General features: G+C 36.2%; 1 protein-coding gene across 14 annotated transcripts in view; it reads left to right on the forward strand.

Annotated features, from left to right (window-relative positions):
• dpyda.1 (dihydropyrimidine dehydrogenase a, tandem duplicate 1) overlaps positions 1–25,532 on the forward strand; it is a 239,481-nt gene that overhangs the window by 42,347 nt on the left and 171,602 nt on the right. For 9 of the 14 annotated variants that reach the window (XR_010893848.1, XM_067378754.1, XM_067378755.1 and 6 more), the window contains 2 exons: positions 2,852–2,934; positions 22,955–23,042. Coding sequence is in view for 13 of the 14 variants with exons in the window: in XM_067378754.1 (XP_067234855.1) it covers positions 2,852–2,934; positions 22,955–23,042 (171 nt within the window). In the remaining variant the exon portion in view is untranslated. The remainder of the gene's footprint in view (positions 1–2,851; positions 2,935–22,954; positions 23,043–25,532) is intronic. The other 5 variants (XM_067378763.1, XM_067378758.1, XM_067378761.1 and 2 more) reach the window with 1 other exon arrangement.

The following is a 25,532-nucleotide window of genomic DNA, read 5'->3' on the forward strand; positions in this document are numbered from 1 at the left end:
TATCTATCTATCTATCTATCTATCTATTGTTCTATATGTCGTTCTGTCAGTCTATCCCTCTATCATTCTATCTATCGTTCGTTCGTTCGTTCGTTCTATCTATCGTTCGTTCTATCTGTTTGTCTATCTATCATCTATCTATCTATCTATCTATCTATCTATCTATCTATCTATCTATTGTTCTATCTATTGTTCTATATATCGTTCTGTCAGTCTATCCCTCTATCATTCTATCTATCTATCTATCGTTCGTTCGTTCGTTCTATCTATCGTTTGTTCTATCTGTTTGTCTATCTATCATCTATCTATCTATCTATCTATCTATCTATTGTTCTATATATCGTTCTGTCAGTCTATCTATCTATCTATCTATCTATCTATCTATCTATCTATCTATCTATCTATCTATCTATCTATCTATCGTTCTTTCTGTCAGTCTATCTGTCTATCTGTCTATATCTATTGTTCATTCTGTCAGTCTCAATCTATCTATCTATCTATCTATCTATCTATCTATCGTTCTATCTATCTATCTACCGTTCTATCTATCGTTCTATCTATCTATCTATCTATCTATCTATCTATCTATCTATCTATCTATCTATCTATCTATCTATCGTTCTATCTATCGTTCTATCTATCGTTCTATCTATCTATCTATCGTTCTATCTATCGTTCTATCTATCTATCTATCTATCTATCTATCTATCTATCTATCTATCTATCTATCTATCTATCTATCTATCTATCTATCTATCTATCGTTCTATCTATCTATCTATCTATCTATCTATCTATCTATCTATCTATCTATCTATCTATCTATCTATCTATCTATCGTTCTATCTATCTATCTATCGTTCTATCTATCGTTCTATCTATCGTTCTATCTATCGTTCTATCTATCCCTCTGTCATTTTATCTATCTATCTATCTATCTATCTATCTATCTATCTATCTATCTATCTATCTATCTATCTATCTATCTATCTATCTATCTATCTATCTATCTATCGTTCTATCTATCTATCTATCTATCTATCTATCTATCTATCTATCTATCTATCTATCTATCTATCTATCTATCTATCTATCTATCTATCTATCTCATTCTATCTATTGTTCTATCTATTGTTCTTTCTGTCAGTCTATCCCTGTATCTATCTATCTGTCTATCTGTCTGTCTATCTATCCCTCTATCTATCCCTCTATCTATCCCTCTATCTATCATTCTTTTTTTCTATCTATCTATTGTTCTATATATCGTTCTCTCAGTCTATCCCTCTATCATTCTTTCTGTCTATCTATCTCTATGTATTGTTCATTCTGTCAGTCTATCTGTCTGTCTATCCCTCTATCTATCTATTGTTCGTTCGTTCATTCGTTCATTCTATCATCTATCTATCTATCTATCTATCTATCTATCTATCTATCTATCTATCTATCTATCTATCTATCTATCTATCTATCTATCTATCTATCTATCTATCTATCTATCGTTCTATCTATCCCTCTGTCATTTTATCTATCTATCCCTTTGTCATTTTATCTATCTATCTATCTATCTATCTATCTATCTATCTATCTATCTATCTATCTATCTATCTATCTATCTATCTATCTATCTATCTATCTATCTATCTATCTATCTATCTATCTATCTATCTATCTATCTCATTCTATCTATTGTTCTATCTATTGTTCTTTCTGTCAGTCTATCCCTGTATCTATCTATCTGTCTATCTATCTGTCTGTCTATCTATCCCTCTATCTATCCCTCTATCTATCATTCTTTTTTTCTATCTATCTATTGTTCTATATATCGTTCTCTCAGTCTATCCCTCTATCATTCTTTCTGTCTATCTATCTCTATGTATTGTTCATTCTGTCAGTCTATCTGTCTGTCTATCCCTCTATCTATCTATTGTTCGTTCGTTCATTCGTTCATTCTATCATCTATCTATCTATCTATCTATCTATTGTTGTTCTATATATCGTTCTCTCAGTCTATCCCTCTATCATTCTTTCTGTCTATCTATCTTATTAAATGTATATTTTAAAACAATGCCTTATTATTAGTATTAATAATAATAATGTGTAAACAATTTTTATGAAAGGTACTATTCAAATAAAAATATTTAAATATTATTAAAAATATTAATAATAAAGATATTTATAATAATAATAATAATGCATTATTTGAATTAAACCTTTGAAGCATGATCTGTTGTATTTTATGCATGAAAGGTCAGAAAACAGAAAGAAACAAAAATCAAAGCAAAAATAAAAGCCATAATAAAAAAAATAATAAAAATAACTTGTTCTCAAGCATGATGGCGGATTCCAGGCAGTTGCTGAGGGCAGAGGTCATTATTTGTATTCATGTTTGCATGCTTGTTTGTATGTACATGTGAGTCAGTTTATTATGTGGTCTAAATCTGGAGTACTGGGGAACGGAAATTGTGTCTCCTTGTAATTACCTGCTTGTCCGTACCAGCAGGTTTCATTCAAACTCCGCACCTACCTTCAGGGGTCAGGGGCTAGAGAGGGGTCGATTGCCATGACAACTGCAGTCCGAGCCCCAGAATGCTTCGACATTTTGTACCAACCCAGGAGTTGGCCGTGTCACATCTGATGAATCACGCGGCACAGCCCTGGCAGTGCGCTACAATCTGCATGAGAGCGTGGAGGAATCTCGCTGATGATGTTTGAGTGGATTATGTTCAAAGCCTGTGTAACAGCCCCAATCAATGAGATGTACCGCGCACACACGAACATCCAAACAAATAACAGCACCTCCTCTGTCATCTCATTTCTCTCTCTCTCTCTCTCTCTCTCTCTCTCTCTTTCAGAGCTGCGTGAAGCTAGAGAACAATTTTGATGACATCAAACACACGACTCTGAGTGAGCGTGGAGCACTTCGGGAAGCGGTGAGGTAAGACCAGGTCACCATGGCAACAGTCACAGATGTGCCGAGGACCAAAGTATTGGTGGTGGTGGTGGTTGTGGGGGATTGGGGGGGAGTCATTCTTCATTATTTGGGGAACAAATGAGTTTATTGCCACCATTCAGTCAGCCTCTCGAAGGTATTAATTTGTGCGAGGAGAAGACATCCCTTAGGGCTCCAGATCAGCTATATGGCGATGGAACAAACTGCACTCGGCTAACCTGTCATTGTTTAATTTGACTCTCTGGAGCACGATATCGGCCGTGGCGTTCATGCTCTTCTCTGTCTTTTTAGTGCAAAGGCAGCACCACTTGTGTAATTGCTCATACTTCTGTACAACCTCCTATTCAACTTTGACACATACTGTAACTCACACCGTTTGTGCAGTCATTTGTGGCGCTTGATTGAAGACTTTAGATCATATGCTGGTGTTTTGTTTTTGATGACTAATTTATTCATTTCTGACACTTCAACAAAGACTTAAAGGAATAGTTCACCCAAAAATTAAAATTATCCCATAATTTACTCACTCAAAACCATAAGGTGTGTGTGACTTTCTTATTTCAGTCAAACACTATCGGAGTTATATTAAAAATGTTCCAAGCTTTATAATGGGAGTGAATTTTTTTTTTAAGCCTAAAAAAGCACACCCATCCATCATAAAAGTAATCCATACAGCTTAATAAAGGCCTTCTGAAGTGAGGCTATGCATTTTTGTAAGAAAAATATCCATATTTATAACTTTATAAACTATAATTGGTTTCCAGTAATGGCCATATGCGAGTCTAGTTCCTCTTGAAGAAAAACCTCTGACTCAACACATGACATATCGACGAATGCGGAAGAGCAAAGGATAGAGCAAAACAAAACACCGGTCGTGAATTAGAAGGCTAAAACGAGAATTTTTAAAGAGAAATGTTGGAGGAGCTTGAGTTTTTTGTCCAGCCCTATTTGTTTGAACCGCGAGAGGCGTCTATTCCCAAAAGTATGTGAACCCCTTGCAGAATCTGTGAAAATGAGAATTATTTTAATAAAATAAGAGGGATGATAAAAAATGCATGTTATTTTTTGTTTAGTACTGTCCTGAGTAAGATATTTTACATAAAAGATGTTTGCATTTAGTTCACAAGACAAAACAATAGCTGAATTTATTAAAATAACCCCATTCATAAGTTTGTGAACCATTGATTCTCAATACTGTGTGTGGTTACCTGATGATCCACGACTGTTTTTATGTTTTGTGATGGTTGTTCACGAGTCTCTTGTTTGTCCTGAGCAGTTAAACTGAGCTCTGTTCTTCCCGAAAATCCTCCAGCTCCTGCAGATTCATCAGTTTTCAAGCATTTTTGCATATTTGAACCCTTTCCAGCAGTGGCTGTATGATTTTGAGATCTGTGATTTCATACTGAGGACAACTGAGGGACTCAAACACAACTATTAAAAAAAGGTTCAAACATTCACTGATGCTCCAGAAGGAAACACGATGCATTAAGAGTCGGGGTGTGAAAACTTTTGAACAGGATGAAGATGTCACAATTTTTCTCATTTTGTTTAAATATCATTGTTTTTCATTTAGTACTGCCCTTCGAAAGCAACAGAAGATACTTGCATGTTTTCCGGCAGAAAAATTAAGTACAATTTACCTTGATATTTGAATTCAAAAGTTTTCACCCCTTGGTGAAAACTGTTTTATTATTCCTCTTATCAATTTTCACAGATTCTGCAAGGGGTTCACATACTTTTTCATGCCACTGTAAGCTAACGCTACTCCTACATCCTGCCTCATACGCTGGAACTCGACTCTCTTGTGAACGTGCGGATGGATGTTACCAGAAGCTAGTGATTTCAGTTTATAAATGTATAATTATGGATATTTTTCTTACAAAAATGCATCACTTCACTTCAAAAAGCCTTTATTAACCTCCTAGAGTCGTATGGATTACTTTTATGATGGATGGGTGCAGTTTTTGGGCTTCAAAATTTAGGATACCATTCACTCCCATTATAAAGCTTGGAAGAGCCAGGATATTGTGTTTGGCTGAAAGAAAATAGTCTCATACACCTAGGATGGCTTGAGGGTGAGTAAATTATGGGATAATTTATGGGTGAACTAATCCTTTAAGGTAAAGCGGTGGTGTTTAGATAACCTCTTTAGTTTTCTGAGAATGGGGTTTAATCCTTTGTGGCTCTTAAATTAAGACTGTAGGTCATATACTGATGTTTAGTTGACCTCTTGGTTTGTGATGTATAGTTCTGTCATTTGTAGACATAAAGGTGTCCTTTAGTTGACCTCTTTAGTTACTAAAGATTAGTTCAGTCATTGAGTGCAGTTACATGCATGTTCTTAAGCCGATTATGCTTAATAAGCTGGCAATGAACGTGGTCATGTAAACGCGGTAACCCGTTTTCTTTTATCGAAGTAAGGTCATAAACGGCTTAAGCATAAACCGGTCGGAACAGGTAGTTTTTTGGCTCTTACCCCGATGTTTTTTGGCTCTTACCGGCATGTAAACGCATTAACCTGCTTTCTGTCGGCTTATTGAAGTGCGCATGTGTGATACGTAACAGAAACACATCTTTAGTGCAGATTTAAAGGCATCCAGACAGAGCGAGTGTTTTGCGGGAAAGGAAGAAGGAAATATCATAAACGCAGACTCTTTCAAGACCCAGAAAATGATAAAAATGTGTTCTCATCTCTCGTGCAGCAGAAGTAGAAGTGGTTCAGTCAAAACGCTGCATGAGAGAATAATATATGAGCCGTAAGTTTCTCGCTGACATGTTGCAAGCTTTATTTAACATCACAACTGACATAACATATGGAATACTTAGAGTCAGATATGCAAATGATTATTTTTGACGTCACTACAGGAAAATAACCCGATTTATTAATAAAGTCATGTAAACTCAGTTTACTTGCGTTGTCAGTTTACTGGTTTGCATGTAAATGGGGAAAACTGGTGCCATCAAGGAACTGAACTCTAGTTAAAACCGGAGGGTTGTTTTTATTAAGTTACAGGTTTGTGCAATAGTATTTTAATTAATATATATTTTTATTGATTACATTTTTGTTCAACTTTGTACTTCTTGTCTATATTTGGTTTGTATATATGTTGATGTGACACCGAGGAGAAGCACAAAATTTCGTTGCTGAACTTTGCAATCACAAATAAATTATTCTATTCTATTCTATTCTATTCTATTCTATTCTATTCTATTCTATTCTATTCTATTCTATTCTATTCTATTCCATTCTATTCTATTCTATTCCATTCTATTCCATTCTGTTCAATCTTTATTACAGACTCAAGGTTCAAATTTAAAAAGGGGGCGGGGGGGGGCGGTTCTATTCTATTCTATTCTATTACAATAAGCTGATATTTGTTATTCTATTCAATCTTTATTACAGACTCAAGGTCCAAATTTAAAAAGGAAAAAAAAAATTCTATTCTATTCTATTCTATTCTATTACAATAAGCTGATATTTGTTAGTTATCAGCTTAATGGTGTGCATGTAAACATGCTCATTTATGGTGATCAAATAAATACTTTACAATAATACGGTGGAATTTTGTTGACTTTGTTGGTACTTCAGGTTATACAGTGACATTTAGTTAACCTGTTTAGTTTGTGATGACTAGTTCAGTCATTTATGATACATTTTGTTGATTTTTTTATTTTGTGATGACTAGTTTAATCATTTGTGGTACTTAAACAAGGATTTTAGGTTATATAGTGATTTTTAGTTGACCTGTTTAGATTCTAAATACTACTTTGGTCATTTCTGCCACAAAAAAAAAAAAAAAAAAAACTTTAGGTGGAATTTAGTTGATCTGTTTATTTTATGATGACTAGTTCAATTGTTTGTGGTACTTAAACAAGGATTATTTAGGTTATATGGTGACAATTAATTGATCTGTTTAGTTTCTAAATACTAGTTCAGTCATTTTTGCCACTGAAATAAAAACTTTAGATGATACGGTGGAATTTAGCTGAGCTGTTTAGATTATGATGTCTTTTGTGGCACTTAAAGAATTTAGATCATGTAGCGAAGGGAATCTCAAAATCAGCGCAATGACCTCATCGTCGCTAAATAGCTAAGCAGGTTGTTCATCATTGTTCGTTTTTTGGACAGCCTACAACTTCTTTGAATATAAAGTAGCTCCTAAAGTGACTATATTAAAGTCCTGTATATTTAAAAAATAATAAGAGTATTAAATTAATTTCTCATCCACTTTCATCTCACTGATCCACAGTGCAAGAATAGATTTATTGAGGAGTGTGTTGAGATGACAGAATCCGGCGCTCGCAGTGAGCGTTATAAAAATCTCCTCTAATCTGCTTAGCTTCATTAGAAGAGATCGAGGAGGATTACAGTGAACTGCATGTATATGAACATAATTCCTAGCAATATTTAAGCGGCTCATAGATAAATACATCATCAGGGATGCACAAACAGCAACAAAATAGCAATTAATTAAATTCCCTTTATGGAAAATTGTCCGTTAGTTGCCTGGCTGATGAATTATGGCCAGGTAGTGGTAATTGGCTGGAACGATGGCAAAGGTTATGACAGCAAGCATATAAGGGAGTGTGTTCATACATGCAAATGTAAATAGGAAAACATTCATGTCCATGTGCCTGCTTGACAACTAGCCCCGGTTCAAGTTTTAACAATTTCATAGTACTTATTATACTGTAGCTTGCTTCTTCTAGTTCAGAAGATTTTTTTCATGAAGGATTTGCAGGTGAAATCAAATTGAAGTGTGGTTTTGTCTCATGGGATTTATGTGATTTCTCGATATTCACCGTTTGCTGCCCACCTCAGTCTGCCGAATTTATCTGCTAATTAACAAGACAAAAACAGAATAGAAAGAGAATATGATTTGAAATGCAAAAAAAATGAACAGAGCTTATGTCTGACCCTGTGGTAGGCTGGCAGGGTGGCTGAGGTGAGCACAGATTGGTGACGATGGAAAAGGTTCCTTTCCTCAATTACGCCTGTTCCATGGCGCTCAGCGTATAATCACACGGAAATAAGCCTGCGACATGACTTTAATTGAGGAAGTTAACAAGGTTAGCTACACTTTACCAATTTCACGCTGCACAAATCACTCTGCAGACCTTCAGAATTGATATCCATAAACCTTTTGCCCAAAAACAAGTGCAGGAGAATAAATTTAGGCAATCATGTCATTAATCTCCTGATAGAAATGGGAAACTGGCAGAAACTTCTTATGCTCTCCAAGCTAAAGGAAGCATTATAACATAGCTTAACTGTTCCCCTGGAGTGGCACACCTGATGTACTCAATTTTCTTTTGCTGGAGAAAATTAAGGGCCCAATTTAATGTTCAATTTGCAGGTTCCCACACCTTTTGACCACTGGATTTACACTACCCTTTAAAAGTTTTCTAAATTTATTTGATAAAAAATATAGTAAAAACTTTAATATTGTGAAATATTGTAACCATTTAAAATAACTTTCTATTTTAGTATATTTTAAAATGTAATTTATTCCTGTTACGCAAAGCTGAATTTTTAGCATCATTACTCCAGTCTTCAGTGTCACATGATCCTTCAGGAATCATTCTAATATGCTCATTTGGTGCTCGAAAAACATTTTCCTTGAATTATCGATGTTGAAAACAGTTGTGCTGCTTAATTTTTTGTGGAAACCCTGATTTTTATTTATTTTTTTCTTCAGAATTTTTTGATAAATACATCTTCAAGTTGTTCCAATCCTTTCTTCTGCTGAACACAAAAGAAGATATTATGAAGAATGTATGTATCAAATATTTTTCATACTATGGAAGTCAGTGGAGCCCATCAACTGTTTGGTTAACTGTATTCTTCAAAATAACTTATTTTGTGTTCAGCAGAAGAAAGAAATTCATACAGGTTTGGAACAACTTGAGGGTGAGTAAACGACAGAATAATTTCACATTTAATCTCCAAATACATGTAGAAACAACATATAGTCAGTATACTTTAAATATTTGTTTAATGGCATCTTTGTATGAATGAAGGCCAGTATCAATGATACCAGTACTGCTACTGATGTCTCTATAAATGTTTTTCCCCCCTCAATTTTAGCCATTAATTATAGCCATACAGCATTACAGTATAATTGAAAGCTATCAATTTTTTAGGCTTTAAAATGTTTAACAACTTTTATTTAAATGAACTTTAAATGATCTTCACATAAACCCATTTTAATAACTGTCACATTTATCTGTGCCCTTTAAAGTGCCGCTGTTATGCTTTTTTTGAATATTGCAATGTGTAATATAGCTGTCTGTGAATATAAACAATCTGCAAAGTTGTGAAGCCGAAAGGGCAAGATAAATAAAATTATTGTCTCTCAAAAGAAAGAGTTGACTCTGAACCGCTTAAACGAGTCGTCAGGAATTCCAATCCCACTTCCGTGATGGCCAGACGTCACAAAGTAACACATTTGCTTAATGCCTGCCTATGTTCTACGTTATCCGCCCACGAACAAGTTGACCCGCCCTCAAACACTGAAGCTGCCTGGTTCATTTTGTGTACATGTCGAGAAGATGCTGATTTCTGCTCTTCAAATTCTTTTTGTAAACACTTCCAAAGGATGAGGATGTGAAGAGTCAGTGATTAAAATTACCACAGCAATACAACAGTAGTATAACCTCTTGATGATGGCTTAGATTTACAAAACGCTTAAAAATGGGACAGAATGGGTATTTTGCTGTCATTAGGCGCTTGACCAGTCAGAATAGAATGTGCCATCTGGCCAATCAGAGCAGAGCAGGTTCGCGGAAAGGAGGGATTTATAGAAGCATGAGTCGTTTGAGCATCAGTGAATAATGTTGTAATGCGCATTGTAAATTATGAGAAAATGAAAGCCTTTCTTGACCTTTAATGTAAGTAAACTTGTTGTAGGGGACCTCCTAAACAAAATAAGGAACCTTTAAAATAGCAAAATAGGTACACTTTAATATATCACGACTCAACGCTAAGGATTTTTTTCCTATTGGCCCAGTCAGACAGGTTGAAATTTATACTTTCCCTGCACAAAAATGTATTGTTTTTGACCCATGTAACCTTGTAAATGGTGCTTTAAGATTTTATTGAATAACGCCATAAAACACTACACAATCTTCACTGCAGAAATTATAAATTAAATATAGATTAATCCTTATTAAAGCTAGAAAAAAGTTACTCAGTCAAGAGCAGTGAGTGATTTTATCTTTTTGTTTTGTTCTTGGATTAATATTAATTACGAACAGCAGCAGGTTTATTTGGATGCTGTCACTTTAAAGGTGCCGAAGAACATGTTTTCAAAAGATGTAATATAAGTCTTAAGTGTCCCCTGAATGTGTCTGTGAAGTTTCAGCTCAAAATACCCCATAGTTTTCTTTTTATTAATTTTTTTAACTGCCGATTCAGGCTGTGCGGCCCCTTTAAATCTCGTGCTCCACGCTCCAAGAGCTTGCGCTTGCCTTAAACGGCATAAACAAAGTTCACACAGCTAATATTACCCTCAAAATGGATCTTTTACAAAGTGTAACATGTCCAATCGTGTGAGTATAGTATTTATTTGGATGTTTACATTTGATTCTGAATGAGTTTGATAGAGTTCCGTGGCTAAAGCTAACATTACACACTGTTGAAGAGATTTATAAAGAATGAAGTTGTGTTTATGAATTATACAGACTGCAAGTGTTTAAAAAATTAAAATAACGACAGTCTTGTCTCCGTGAATACAGTAATAAACGATGGTAACTTTAACCACATTTAACAGTACATTAGCAACATGCTAATGAAACATTTAGAAAGACAATTTACAGATATCACTAAAAATATCATGTAATCATGGATCATGTCAGTTATTATTGCTCCATCTGACATTTTTCGCTATTGTCCTTGCTTGCTTACCTAGTCTGATGATTCAGCTGTGCACAGATCCAGATGTTAATACTGGCTGCCCTCGTCTAATGCCTTGAACATAGGCTGGCATATGCAAATATTGGGGGCGTACATATTAATGATCCCGGCTGTTATGTAACAGTCGGCTTTATGTTGAGATTCGCCTGTTCCTCGGAGGTCGTTTAAACAAATGAGATTTATATAAGAAGGAGGAAACAACGGAGTTTGAGACTCACTGTATGTCATTTCCATGTACTGAACTCTTGTTATTCAACTATGCCAAGGTAAATTCAATTTTTGAATCTAGGGCACCTTTAAGACACGACACGGATCTGACACGCATCCTATTTTCTCACAATTCTTTATGTTCTTTTAAGACATTATTTAACTAATTTAAGAGGGTACCCGATTTTGTGTGTTTCTGTCCATTCAAGCACTTCTGTCCATTCAAGTGCTGTACTGGCACACTGTCTGAAGGGGCTTTCTTTGCGCATGAGTCGTTTGTGTGTCACACAGACAGGAGATTCATAGACGGTGTGGCAGTACAGTAAGATGGTGAGAAAGATAAAATGGCTTGAGTAGGGGGGAAAAAGAAATGTACATCTTCTCTGAGTTCTAGAAAGCTAAATTAACCGCTCACTTATTTCCTTTTCCTGTCAAGATGGCACCTTCCTGCAGAGTGTGTCTGTAAACTCAGCGAGCGAAAGACACTGTAAGCAAGCACCTGTTAACTAAGCAAGCAAGATGTTTTATTTAAATCCTTTTTCAAGCTCCAGGCACAGATTTCCAGACCCGCTGAGCGACTCCAGGTGGCGAGGGCGGCAGCCCGGGTGCGGCCCGTCTGCAGCTGTGGAGGTGGTCTTGGAGGTCACAGTGAAGGCCAGGGGTACGGTGTCCAGTGGCAGCATTAGTGAAGGGGCTAATGAATGCTCGGCCATGCCTCATGCCTCGCTTCCTGTAGTGCTCCCTATTATTCAAAGCGCTTTCTGTCTCTCCGGTGTCTGATCAGTCAGTGGAGCCGCATCCGTACTGTCACGACGCTGAAGGATGGCCACCCGTTCCCTAAATGCAAGCTTATGACTCACACGGATGTAACGGCCGTCATCCTTCTGCGCTCTGATTTGCTCTGATTGTCCACCGGGCTGCACACCGGGCGTCGTTAACCCCTCTGTCACTCCGGAGAGAGTGATGAACTTGGCTGGGGGTAAACATTGCCCTTAAAGCATCTCCACACACATCCAATAGATATATGAATTTCAATTGGATTTCAAATGGTCTGGACCTTGAGAGGACTTTGGGTGACCTTTGTCAATGCACCACTGTAGGGAAGAGTGCTTATATATTCAACCCCCTCGAGCGCAGGGATCAAGGATGAAGATTCACCTTCAAAATGACATCAGGGCCTTTGCGGTTTCTTTTTTTTTTTTTTTTAGTTTTTTTAATAGCTTATAGTGAATTTTTCTCCTGTTAATGCTAAAACTAGTGCTGCTATTGTTGTTGCTTATACCTATTACTGTATTTTTCTGCACAAAACTTCAGTGTCACTCATCACAAACTGTTATGGACATGAATGATACCTCAAATCATGAGGCTTATTGAGAAAAGATGTGCTATTACTTTTCTAAGCAATCGGTCCTGCTGTTTTTACTCAGCAAAAGAGGTTAAAAAATCCCATAGATAGGATAGGAGTGTTTGACTCCTCGCAACAACTTAGTAATCACCCAATAACATGCCTAAAAACAGTGTTATTTTAGTATTATTTATATTCTATTATGGTATTTATTAATATTTTGTATTATCAAAAAAAATTTTTTTTTCATGTAAATTTTACGTTTTAGTAATTTTAAGTTCTTTTAATTTATTTTTTTAATTTCAGTTATAGTAAATTTAGTACTCTAAAATCATGGAAATGTTAAGTACATTAAATAAATGTTTCTTTTAAGAATAAAATGATTATTTATACCCTTTCAAAATTGTAAAATTTTTGGAATGTTTGATATTATTGATAAGATTTGATATTAGAAATGTAATATTGATAAATATACAGTAGTTGTAAACATTTTCTTATTAAATTGTTGAAAATGCTGGCACAATAAGGTAGTGAACAAGTACAGGCATTTGAATAATGCTGGTCCATGTGTGTATGTTTTTTTTTTTTAATTATTTTATAATTTTATAAAGGGATGACTTTGTAATTAGTGACACATTGAGCTGTAGTGCTCATGCTGGTGATACTACCGTCTACAACAGCCAAACAAGCATAGCAATGTGCTACAAACTTAAAAGCAAATGTATAGCAACATGCTACAAACACTCAGAACACCATAGCAATTGTAGAGCAACACCCTGGCAACCACCCACATTTCACTAGCAACTGCATAGCAACAGGCTAAAAACCACCTATATTATCCCAGCAATCATGTACTAATGCCCTGGAAACCACCCATAACAACCTAGCATTGTTACAAGCAGTGTTGGGGAAAGTTACTTTTAAAAGTAATGCATTACAATATTGTGTTACTCCCTAAAAAAGTAACTTAGTTACTTATTTACTTTTTATGGAAAGTCATGCATTACATTACTTTTGTGTTACTTTTTTCACCTGGGCTGGGCTTTCTTGTTTGTTTTTTAATAACAACAAAAAAGTTTTGGCAAATGTAAAGACCCTTTCACACCAAAAGTGAAATGAAGGAAATGCAAATTCACACCTGTGCAGTAGAGGGCGCAGCTCAAACAAATCTTTCAGCTGTGCTGCCATTCTGGATTAAAGAAGAATAGGATACAAGAGAAGGAAGTTCAACAATCTTATTTCTAAATCTAATCTAAAGTAAATTTAGCTTATTAGTATGGTTGCATTGGATCATTGAAGGTCAGCAGCAAATACATTGGATAATGAAGTGAGATTAAATACATGAAGTATATTTGTGTGATTTAATATATTTAAAAGTGCCCTAGATTCAAAAATTGAATTTACTTGGGCATAGTTGAATAACAAGAGTTCGGTACATGGAAAAGACAAACATTGAGTTTCAAACTCCATTTTGATTCTTATATAAATCTCATTTATTTAAAAGACCTCCAACGAACAGGCAAATCTCAACATAACACTGACTGTTACGTAACAGTTGGGATCATTAATATGTACGCCCCCAATATCTGCATATGCCAGCCCATAGGGCAGAACGTCTGGATGTGCACAGCTGAATCTTCAGACTAGGTAAGCAAGCAAGAACAATAGCAAAAAATGGCAGATGGAGCAATAACTGACATGATCCATGATAACATGATATTTTTAGTGATATTTGTAAATTGTCTTTCTAAAAGTTTCTTTAGCATGTTACTAATGTACTGTTAAATGTGGTTAAAGTTACCATCGTTTCTTACTGTATTCACGGAGACAAGTTATTTTCATTTTTTAAACACTTGCAACCTGTATAATTCATAAACACAACTTCATTCTTTATAAATCTCTCCAACAGTGTGTAATGCCACGGAGCACTATCAAACTCATTCAGAATCAAATGTAAACATCCAAATAAATACTATACTTACGCGATTAGACATGCTACATGACATACAGTTTATAAAGATCCATTTTGTGGGTTGTATTAGCTGTGTGAACTTTGTTTATGCTGTTTAAGGCAAGCGCAAGCTCCATGGGCGGGGAGCATGAGCATTTAAAGGGGCCGCAGCCTAAATCGGCTCATATTTAATGATGCCCCAAAATAGGCAGTTAGAAAAATTAATAAAAAAAAATATATGGGGTATTTTGAGCTGAAACTTCACAGACACATTCAGGGGACACCTTAGACTTATATTACATCTTTTAAAAAGATGTTCTACTGCACCTTTAACTACAGGTTTGTGTAAAATTCTGAGATTTTCTGAGTTTTTTATTCATTTTAAGGAATATTGAATGAATACTGATGAGTGAGTAGTGTAGAACTACAATAACCACCATGTTCACACAGCACACACACGCCTTTAAGGTCTTTGCGAAATTTGCGTCCGAAATTTTTGCACGTTAAATACGACCTCACGTTGTGTCAATCACGTTTACACACTGCCTCCGAAACTTTCGTCCGTCCTAAAAAAATTCGGCTCAGGTTCGATTTTCTGCGTTTTTTGCATCCGTGGCACACATTTTGAAGTGTTTTGACAATTCAGAGCTACCATACAAGCGAACACCAAAATCCCCATCTGACAAGTTGATTCACGTCACCTACAGCACAAAGGAGTAACACTGTATGACAAAGTTTGGGAAAAAAAACAGAATATAATGCCAGTATCGCTATAAAAGCATCAAACTGAGCCACTGACATCCTGAAGTAAACCTTGAAACGCTCGGGATAATCACACAGCTCCTTGATGAGGTGGAACTCTCCTTCCTCTCTACGCAAGCTCGGGATTGGTTGGACCTAATATTTCCTCTTTCTTTTTGAAGAAATCATGCTCACTGCTTGAAGACATAATTATCTATTGTTTTGCAATTTTTTTTTTTTTTTTTCGCAATGGATTCATCAATACGCATCTAACTCGGTGTGCAAGGTCTCTGTGTGTGACGAATTTTTTGGATCACGAATATGAAAAAACACATAAGAAAATTTCGGACTTTAAGCCTATTTCTTTTAACATGAGAACAGGAGAGCTGTCAGTCAATAAATGTGAAAACAAAGTAACTTGCGTAACGTATTTGAAAACGTAACTCACATAATTTATTGTAAATTGAAAAAGAAATGTGTTACTTTTCTAGTTGCTTGAAAAAGTAATCTAATTACGTAACTCAAGTTACTTGTAATGCGTTACCCCCAACACTGGTTACGACGAATTTTGCAAAGAAGCGAAAAATGTAGAAAAGATGCACCTCTCTTAGATGGCTTTTTTTTTTTATTGGCCAGATCAGTGTTTAACTAACTTGAGATATAAAATCCTTTATATATCCTCAGAGTAGGTCTTTGAAGGCTTATCTGTTTATCACTGCTAGCAAGCATTGCTGGAATGAAGTTAATAAATATAAATATATACCAGATATATGGGAATAGTTGATGACGGGCCATTAAATTATTCGAAAAATAAAGATAAATGTAATTTTGTTAGTTTGTCGTTTGTTATTTACATGTCCTTGTGGGTTTTAGTTCATTTGCTGTCGTAGGCTGTAAGTAACTTTGAACTAACTGAAATAATTTGGCGAAGTGATATGGAACTGTAATTTGGTCAAAACCTGCCTGGAACTACTTTAGCTGTGCATTTCCTGAAATAATTGAACACTTGTCTATCAATCAGAATCAAGCGTTCAACAGCCTATAGTATAACTTTTTATATTTGTGATTTGCATGTTGACAGATAACTCAACATTTATAAATACAAACTATGCAGCAGTATCGGAGCAAAGGCCTTCTCTCGCCAGACCATCTGAGAGTCTGCTTTAATTGGTCGAAAGCACAAGTGTCAAAGCAATTACGATGACAGGTGAAACCGTGCAGCAGGCATGTACGTTTAACCTTACTCCTCCACTTTGACAGATCCTATGTTCTTCTGCTGTAAATGTTACCATGGTAGCCACACATTTGATTCTGTTTAGCTTTAAATACACCAAAAGGGAAAATGGTGTTTCTGACTGATGGTTGCATCCTTGAAAATTGTGTATACGGTTTGTGTTCTTGTCATCTGTGTGGGCATTTTTATAGCTAGATTAGCTACAGTTGGATTAGGGAAAATGAACATCTAGAACGTGGTCTACACCTTTTGCTGAAATGACAGCTTTGAGTGATGTGTCAATCAAATGCATATGATCCTTCAGGTTGAGATCACACACACACACACACACACACACACACACACACACACACACACACACACACACACACACACACACACACACACACACACACACACACACACACACACACACACAGAGAGAGAGCCATGCAGGTCTCTCACTCTTCATTTTTCAGTGTGCTGTGTTTGCAGCTGTTGGTTATCCCCCTGATCCCAGACAGACCCAGGCCGGATGGTTTTGACAGTTCTGACGGCCGCTGTCCTAACCCTCAGTGCACAGAGTAATCTCACCTCACCTGGCGCTCTCTTCCCACCTGTCCCCAGCCGAGCTGCATTGCTGACATCATTAAACTTGCATCCAGATGCCCGAGCAAACTGACACAGCTGCGTCTATCGGGCGAGACAGATTCAACACTGTATACTCATATGTTCAGCCCAGCTTGTGCCTTCGATGGGAGTTAACATAATGTAAAATAAAGCACTAGAACACAATTCAGAGGAGAACAGAGGGTTTTGTGACTTCACAGTGGTGTTGTGACTTCATAATGACCTCATGATTTGATTTGATGTACTGTGATGATGGTTTTTCACTGTATTTCTGTATTTAATTCAATTTTGGAATTTTATAATATAAAATTAGTTAATTTTAAAAAATGCATTTCAGTAGCGGTTTAATTTATTTCACAAAATCAGTAAATGTGAAATATTTTAATATTTCATGTTGACTACTCTTAAAAATACTTTAATATTTGTATTAATTTTAAGTTTAGAATTTATGCTATTTTTATTTTATAGGATAGTACAGATGAGAACAAAGGGAATTGGAAAGATTGGAAATTGGGTTTGAACCCGTTTAGATTGCAAAGATGTCAAATTGAAAATAGCTCATTATGAATACTGCAGTTAACCACTAGGCCAAAAAAAAAAAAAAAACAACTATTTGAAATCCATCCATGTATCCATCAGGTATATAATGCACTTCATCCATCCATCCATCCATCCATCCATCCATCCATCCATCCATCCATCCATCCATCCATCCATCCATCCAGTTTATAATGTACTTTGTTCATCCATCCATCCATCCATCCATCCATCCATCCATCCATCCATCCATCCATCCAGTTTATAATGTACTTTGTCGATCCATCCATCCATCCATCCAGTTTATAATGCACTTTGTTCATCCATCCATCCATTCAGTCAGCCAGATTATAATGTACTTTGTTCATCCATCCATCCATCCATCCATCCATCCATCCATCCATCCATCCATCCATCCATCCATCCATCCATCCATCCATCCATCTTCGTATATATCTGTCCATCCATCCATCCATCCATCCATCCATCCATCCATCCATCCATCCATCCATCTTCCTATACATCCATCATCCATCATCCATCCATCCATCCATCCATCCATCCATCCATCCATCCATCCATCCATCCATCCATCCATCCATCCATCCATCCATCCATCCATCCATCCGTCCATCCATCTTCCTATATATCTGTCCATCCATCTATCCATCCATCCATCCTGCAAATATTTAACCAGTGAAAAGTATTAAAACATGCTTGTGACTAAACTTTGTAACTTCATTGGATCCTCAAACTGTCTGTAAAAAAAACTCATAATATCCCTGCCAAAATGACATTTTTGGCCAAATGAAAATGCCAGTAAAAACTAAAAGCCCACATAGCTACAATAAACGTTTTCACCTGTAAGTTGATGAAAATGTAATGCGATGCACTTACTGTCTCAGTAGTGGCTGTTCGATTGATGGACAAACATGTCTGACATTCGGTGGTCAAACCTCCATTTGTATCCAAGCTTGGTTCCACATGACACAAAAAAAAGGGTAATTGCAACTTTTTATCTCACAATTCTGACTTTTTTCTCAGAATTGCGAGTTATAAAGTCAGAATTGTGAGATATATCGCAATTTCTTATTATAATGTCCAGTTTTCTCAGAATTGCAAGTTTATATTTCACAATTCTGACTTTATAAGACGCAATTGCGAGGATATATCTCACAATTCTGAGAAAAAAATGTCAGAATTGTAAGATATAAAGTCAGAATTGCATGATAAAAACTTGAAATAGCGAGAAAAGTCAGAATTGTGAATTTATATCTCGCAAGGTCAGAATTGTCAATTGCAATTACCTTATATTTTATTTTATTTTTTTTTTAGTGGCGGAAACAAGCTTCCATACATTTGAGCTTGATTATGGTAAAATATTAATATAATTGTACATTTAAGTGTCTGACCATATGTAAAGCCACAGTATCAACTCTGACAACATAATGTTTAATTAGTTAAAAAAATACTGTTTTTTCCATTTCCTGAAAAGTAGCGGTTTTGGAGATACAGGTTTCCACCCAACAGCAATGACATGCATTACTCAGTGTGCCACAGCTCCGGCCTTTTTGTTAACCTTTCTTGACATTTCTTAAACATTAGATTTTATAGCAAGCTGCTGGCTCTCACTGTGTATTTTTTGCTGCTCTTGATGCTTTCAGTGCTGCATTCAGCAGGGATTTTTAAATCCTTTGTTGTATTCCTCAAACAACCCCTGATTAAAAGAAGATAAAATTTGCCGCAACCCCAAGATTATGAACAGAATTATTAGTTTCTTCAAGAAAAAGTGAAGAGCTGAATTTGTGGCGACAACTAATTCATAAAGGTAAGCAGTCATTAAAATGGCAAATCCTGGGAGGCCTAGGTTTTTATTGAATTGTACTTTTCCATTGTGGGTTCATTTTGGTTGAGATATAATGAAAACAATGAATTGGGAGATTAGCTTACTGCACATTCCAGAACCCCATAATATTCTCATCATGGAAAACATTCAAACGCTAGATTATTACTCAAGTAAAACGATAAGGTAGGAAGCAGAGAGAGAAGGAAGAATAAATCAGCTCACGGTGGTCCACTAATCAACAGCTCCTTTCATTTAAACGCACTGGATTATTTTATTTTTTTTGGGAGGGTAATAAAAAATACGGGAAGCAAAGAAAGGAAAAATTGTGTATGCATTTGATTGCGTTACAGCTCAGAAAAGCCCCAGCACTGTATCTAATGCACTGCACTGCTAGGCAGTCTTTTCCTGAGCGCCTCTTTCAAAGCCCAGCTGAATTGCTGTGACCTAGAGCAATTCTTGAACAAATAAGATTGCCTTCGTGTGTGCATTATTTTCTGTTGACATTTGCTAAGCGCTTGGGCTGCTGGCCAGGGGAGACGGATGAGGGTCTAAAATGTGTCTGGATGTGCCGTGTCTTTAATGTTACCTTGGGAGGAGAAAAAAGACAATGGTATTCTTGTCCACAGCCATAGCGCAGAGCCCTGGCGTGTCAGAGGAGGGAATAGGTTATTTTATTCTCACTCTTTCTCGTTTTCACCCTCTTTTTTCCCCCCCGAGCTACAGTTTTTGAAAAGAGAGACAAAAACGCTCGGCAATCAACTGAAGGTGCCCCTCTCACAGATTCTCATTTTGATCTGTTGGGTCTCATCTTTATGAATGTGTTTATACGTTTTGACCTGCCGTGGAACAGCTGTTTTCTGGGCCATGTGTGTCAGCTTATCATTTTTTTAGCATTTTATTTTCCCCCTGAAGTCCACTTATAACATTAGTCAAGGTTTTTCGCACCAAAACATCTTCATTTGGTTTTTGCACGACCATTTTCCACCTCTCTCTGACCCTTAGAAATAAACAAGCTGTTTTTTGTTGCTGGCTTCTGTATGTAAATGACCTCTGTTATGATTGGCTAATCGCAGCGTACTGCCGTATTTCACACTGTTGCTCATTAGGGCAAGCCAAGCTGCAGAATAGTGAATAGGTGTTGATTTCTACATCGACACGGCTGTGATGTCATAACTAGAGGTTGACCAATAAGGGTTTTTCAGTGAGAACAGAATATCTGAAGGCCAATATAATGCATAAATATTCATACTTTAAAGGGTTAGTTCACCCAAAAATGAGAATAATGTCATTTATTACTCACCCTCATGCTGTTCCACACCCGTAAGACCTTCGTTAATCTTAAAATTAAGATATTTTAGTTGAAATCCAATGGCTCCGTGAGGCCTCCATAGGAAGCAATGTCACTTCCTCTCTCAAGATCCATAAAAGTACTAAAAACATATTTAAATCGGTTCATGTGAGTACAGTGGTTCAATATTAATATTATAAAGCGACAAGAATATTTTTGGAGCGCCAAAAAAAAAGCTTCACTGAGCCATCGGATTTCAACTAAAATATCTTAATTTGTGTTCCGAAGATTAACGCAGGTCTTACGGGTGTGGAACGACATGAGGGGGAGTAATAAATGACAGAATTTTCATTTTTGGGTGAACTAACCCTTTAACTGAAAGCAACTTGTACTGACAATTGCTCCTCAAAACTAGCCCAAAGGCATTTGAGGGCAGTCCCACGGTAAAAATCGCGTTCCGGAGTGCAAAATTCACGTTTTTGGCCCTGGTAAAATTTGCATTCCTTGGACTAAATATCATGTTATTTTGGGTCGATTCAACCTGCGGACATGAAAAACAACCCACGGCACCAGTGTAAAAAATCAGCATATTAGAATGATTTCTGAAGGATCATGTGACACTGAAGACTGGAGTAATGATGCTGAAAATTCAGGAGGAGAAATCATTCAAATCACAGGAAAAAAAAATTACATTTAAAATAGATGAAAATATAAAACAGTTGCTATAGTTAAAATTAAAATTGGTTGCTATGTGTTAAATTACACGCATACTAAAAGTTATTACATTATGTTGATTTTAATCTGCAGAATAAATGTCATTTAGTTACTTTTTCTGGATGATATTTCAACCCTAGTCATATCACTACCATTTATTTGTTTTAATAGTCTGGATGGACTGGGAAGGAAATGGTTGATTTTGAACTTTAGAGTATATATTCATAATATAGAACAATTAGTTTTTTTGAAGAGCAAGAAAAATCAATTTTCCATGATACATGATCTTTAATTCATTTCTAATGTATTCATTGTACAGGAAGCTGAATATGAACCACTGCACCGTTTCATGTTCTACATATTTTGTAAGATGCACACAGCGATGATCATAACAGATGATATATCACTGATTTGGAAGAGTGCCTTTTCCTTCACAATAACCAGAGAGAAACGCCAGCGTGAGAAATATTTATGCGAGCGTGGCTTTATGTCTTCCCGCAGCTGCTCGGTGTCCCCCCTCTGTATTAATCATCTCCGCGCAGATCAGAAGTGCGATAGGCCCGGCATCCTCCGAGATTAGCCTTCATCTCACCGTCAAAGCCCACTCCAGACCCTCTTCCAGGCAAAGACTCCTGCAATATCCCTAATCCTTTAGGCTAAGGATAATTTATGATCAAATAAAGAAAAGCAGGTCAAAACTAATGTCACATTATGATCAGCCAGTCTGGTTTATAAAAGCGGGACTGGGACGGCAGCGCTGTGTGGTCCTCTGTGGCATCGGTACCTGGCCGCTGCACTACAGTAATTACCCCACTGTCACCCCGGTAAGTGGTATTAATGGCAGCCTTGTGCACTCTAGTCCGCGCTGAGCTCAGAGAATTGTGAGACGGGATTATTATGGGCATCCAGCTGTGTGTGAGTCTAAACGTGCAGGTGTTACTTGAGTGTTTGTGCTGCTTTTATGGTGTGTTTTGTGCACTTTTTGTGTCACAAGTTGTGCGTTTCACATCGAAGACGACGGGGAGTCTTTTTCCCCCCTCTTGTTTCCGTGTCTCCTTTCCTGCCTCGATTTGCTCTGTTTCCCGGTGTGCGACCCCCCCTTCCCCCTTCTGCTCATTGTAAAGGAAAAGCACTCTTCCAAATTACTGATACATCATCTGAAGTCATTAGTGTGGTGAATTTTTAAACAGCTGTGTGTTTGTAAAATGCGAAATAATGATTGTGAGCTACAGTAACAGCCCTCCCTCCTTTCCCAGCAGCCTCAGTCGGCTGCCTCCTGTCACACGCCATTCACATCCAGGGGCCAAACGTACCACATCCATTCTGATTGGGCATGAATATTTAATTGGGCGGCTCCAAATTATCCTATTTGTCATTCAAAACTGGTGTGTCATCAATATGGCATCTTTGAGATGTAGTTGCTGGGAGAAAAGTCCTCCGGCACAAAGCTTGGGATTGATTTCCTCTGGGTGCCGTTGAGTGTTTGTAATTGGCTGGAATGTGCCGTTCCAGTGGGGCGACAAGACAAAGTTCTGCTCTGAGTCTCTGTTCTTACTGTAAATAACTTTGCTTTGCATTGCATGTGAGGTAATACAAGCATAATCTTATTTTCTTACAGATGTTTGAAGTGTGCTGATGCACCATGTCAGAAAAGCTGCCCGACTAATCTGAACATAAAGGCCTTCATTACTAGTATTGCAAACAAGGTATGTTGCGTATCTACAAATTCTGTGCTAATCTTACTGTGCTCTTCTGATAAAAAGGTTTAATTTTGTTGTGTTTTATCAAAATGTGAGAACTTGTTCTACTTCGGAAACAACTTTCCTTCACAGACCAGGCCATATGTGCTGTTAGATGTTAACAAAATTTGCAGATTTTACTCCATTTTTGTATGAAATGCTGACTGCCAACAGTCCACTTCCCAAAGGATATGTTTTGAAAGGTGTTTTGAATGTTAATTTTAATTTGAACAAGTATTAATGACATTGATATTTTTTGACAAACTATTTTCTTCCCATTTTGTAAGTGTGGGTTGAACATATCAAAAACAGCTGATAGCTTTTAGTTTTTTACATTAATTAAAGTATTTTAAAATGACCAACGGGTACGGAAGAGGATTAGGGCCAACCAATAAAAAAAAATAAAAAAAATAAAACCATCTCGAGATTAAAGTTGTTAAATTTTGAGAAAAAATTAATTAAATTTCGAGAAAAAAGTCAAAATAAAATGTTGAGAATAAACTCGTTAAATTTCGAGAAAAAGGTTGAGATAAAATGTTGAGAATAAAGTCATTAAATTACGAGAAAAAAGGTCGTTAAATTATGAGAACAAATTCGTTAAATTATGAGAAAAATGTTGTTAAATTTCGAGAAAAAAGTCGAGATAAAATGTTGAGAATAAAGTCATTAAATTACGAGAAAAAAGTCGTTAAATTACGAGAACAAATTTGTTAAATTACGAATTTGTTCTCATAATCTAACAACTTTTTTCTCGTAATTTAATGACTTTATTCTCAACATTTTATCTTGACTTTTTTCTCAAATTTAATGAGTTTTTTCTCGTAATTTAATGAGTTTATTCTCAACATTTTATTTAGACTTTTTTCTCGAAATTTAACGAGTAAAATAACAATATACTTTAGATTTATTTAATCTAATTATTTATTTATTTTTCAATATAGTCAGTAGCCTTTCGATAGCATTGTAACGTGTGTAACAAAAACACATTTAGCTACTTTCTATTGCTAGTCGGTCGCAGGTCACATTAGGAAAGGGGAACATTGTCATTTTCAAGAACATTTTATTGGGCACAAATTCCTATTATACCTCTGCGCACAGGATGAGTCATCTGTATTTTCGGTCCATTTTCCAGGAATAGAAAGAGTATTTTAAATGCACATATCTACAAAAAGCTAAAATGTTATAGGAGTGCACTCACAAAGCTAACAGACATAGGCTAAAAGCCACAAAACTTTTATTTTCATTTCATCTTTTAGCTTCTAAAAGCCGGATATAGCAAGCCAGCGAGATCAGGGATACATCAGCCCAATAACAAACAGCAAAACAAACAGAAAGGACTATTATCTAACTCATCACATTTCATATATTTCCCTTACGTTGTACAACAGGTTCCTAATATAAGATATGTAACTTTCATATCAAATATATTTCTGTAGAGAAAGGCATTTTTATTATAGTATTAATGTTTACATTTCATATGGTATGAATATGAAATGTCATATTTTTTCATGCTCAATTTTTTTTTTTTTTTCCATCTGTAGTGTGCTCTTGGGTTGATTAGATTTTTTTCAAACAGGCTCCTGGGATTTCAAATGCTCCTACATAAGTCACGTCTTATATATGCATGTCTTATTTTATCTCACAAGTTCATTATGTAGTTTATTTAGGTAAAGAAACTCATTACATCTCTATTTTTTTGTTTAAGCTTATGTATTCACTTTAGAACAGTGCATCTCAAGTGATTTTGCTTGAAGATCAAGATTTAACACAGCCGACAGTCAATCTGAACAGTCTTGAATGAGAGTTATTGTTGTAGTAAATGCAGCCTTCATAAAATCTTGACTCTACAGTTGGTTATCATTTGAATTTTAGCAATTCTGATTCCGATTCTGCTTATTGGTTCTGATTAGCAGCAGCCTAAAGAACACTAACATTTTCAATGAGATTGAGCACGCAATTCCAAAAAAGTGCCAATGGGAGTGGAGTGGAACATTCCGTGCGTGATCTACACAGATGCAGCCGGAGCATTTCCATAATGAACAACATTCTACCACCCTCATGTCGTTCCAAACCCGTGAGACCTTCGTTCATCTTCGGAACACAAATTAAGGCATTTCAATGACATTTTTTACCCTCTATTGAAAGCAACGAAATTACCACATTCAAGGTCCAGAAAAGTAGTAAAAACATTGTTAAAATAGTCGAGCAGCGAGAATACTTTTTGTGCGCAAAAAGAAAACAAAAATAACAACATTATTTCACAAATTTGTTTCTCCCCTGTCATTCTGCTAAGCTATTTATGTTGCAGAGCTTCCGTGTTTACGTCGGAACGACAGCTCAGTAATGGGGAGTATTGTTGAATTTGTTGAATAAAGTCGTTATTTTTGTTGTTCTCATCACTCGACTATTTTAACGATGTTTTTGCTACTTTTCTGGACCTTGAATGTGGTAATTTCT

Source organism: Chanodichthys erythropterus, chromosome 23 (genome assembly GCF_024489055.1).
Source record: "Chanodichthys erythropterus isolate Z2021 chromosome 23, ASM2448905v1, whole genome shotgun sequence".
Taxonomy (NCBI): Eukaryota; Metazoa; Chordata; class Actinopteri; order Cypriniformes; family Xenocyprididae; genus Chanodichthys; species Chanodichthys erythropterus.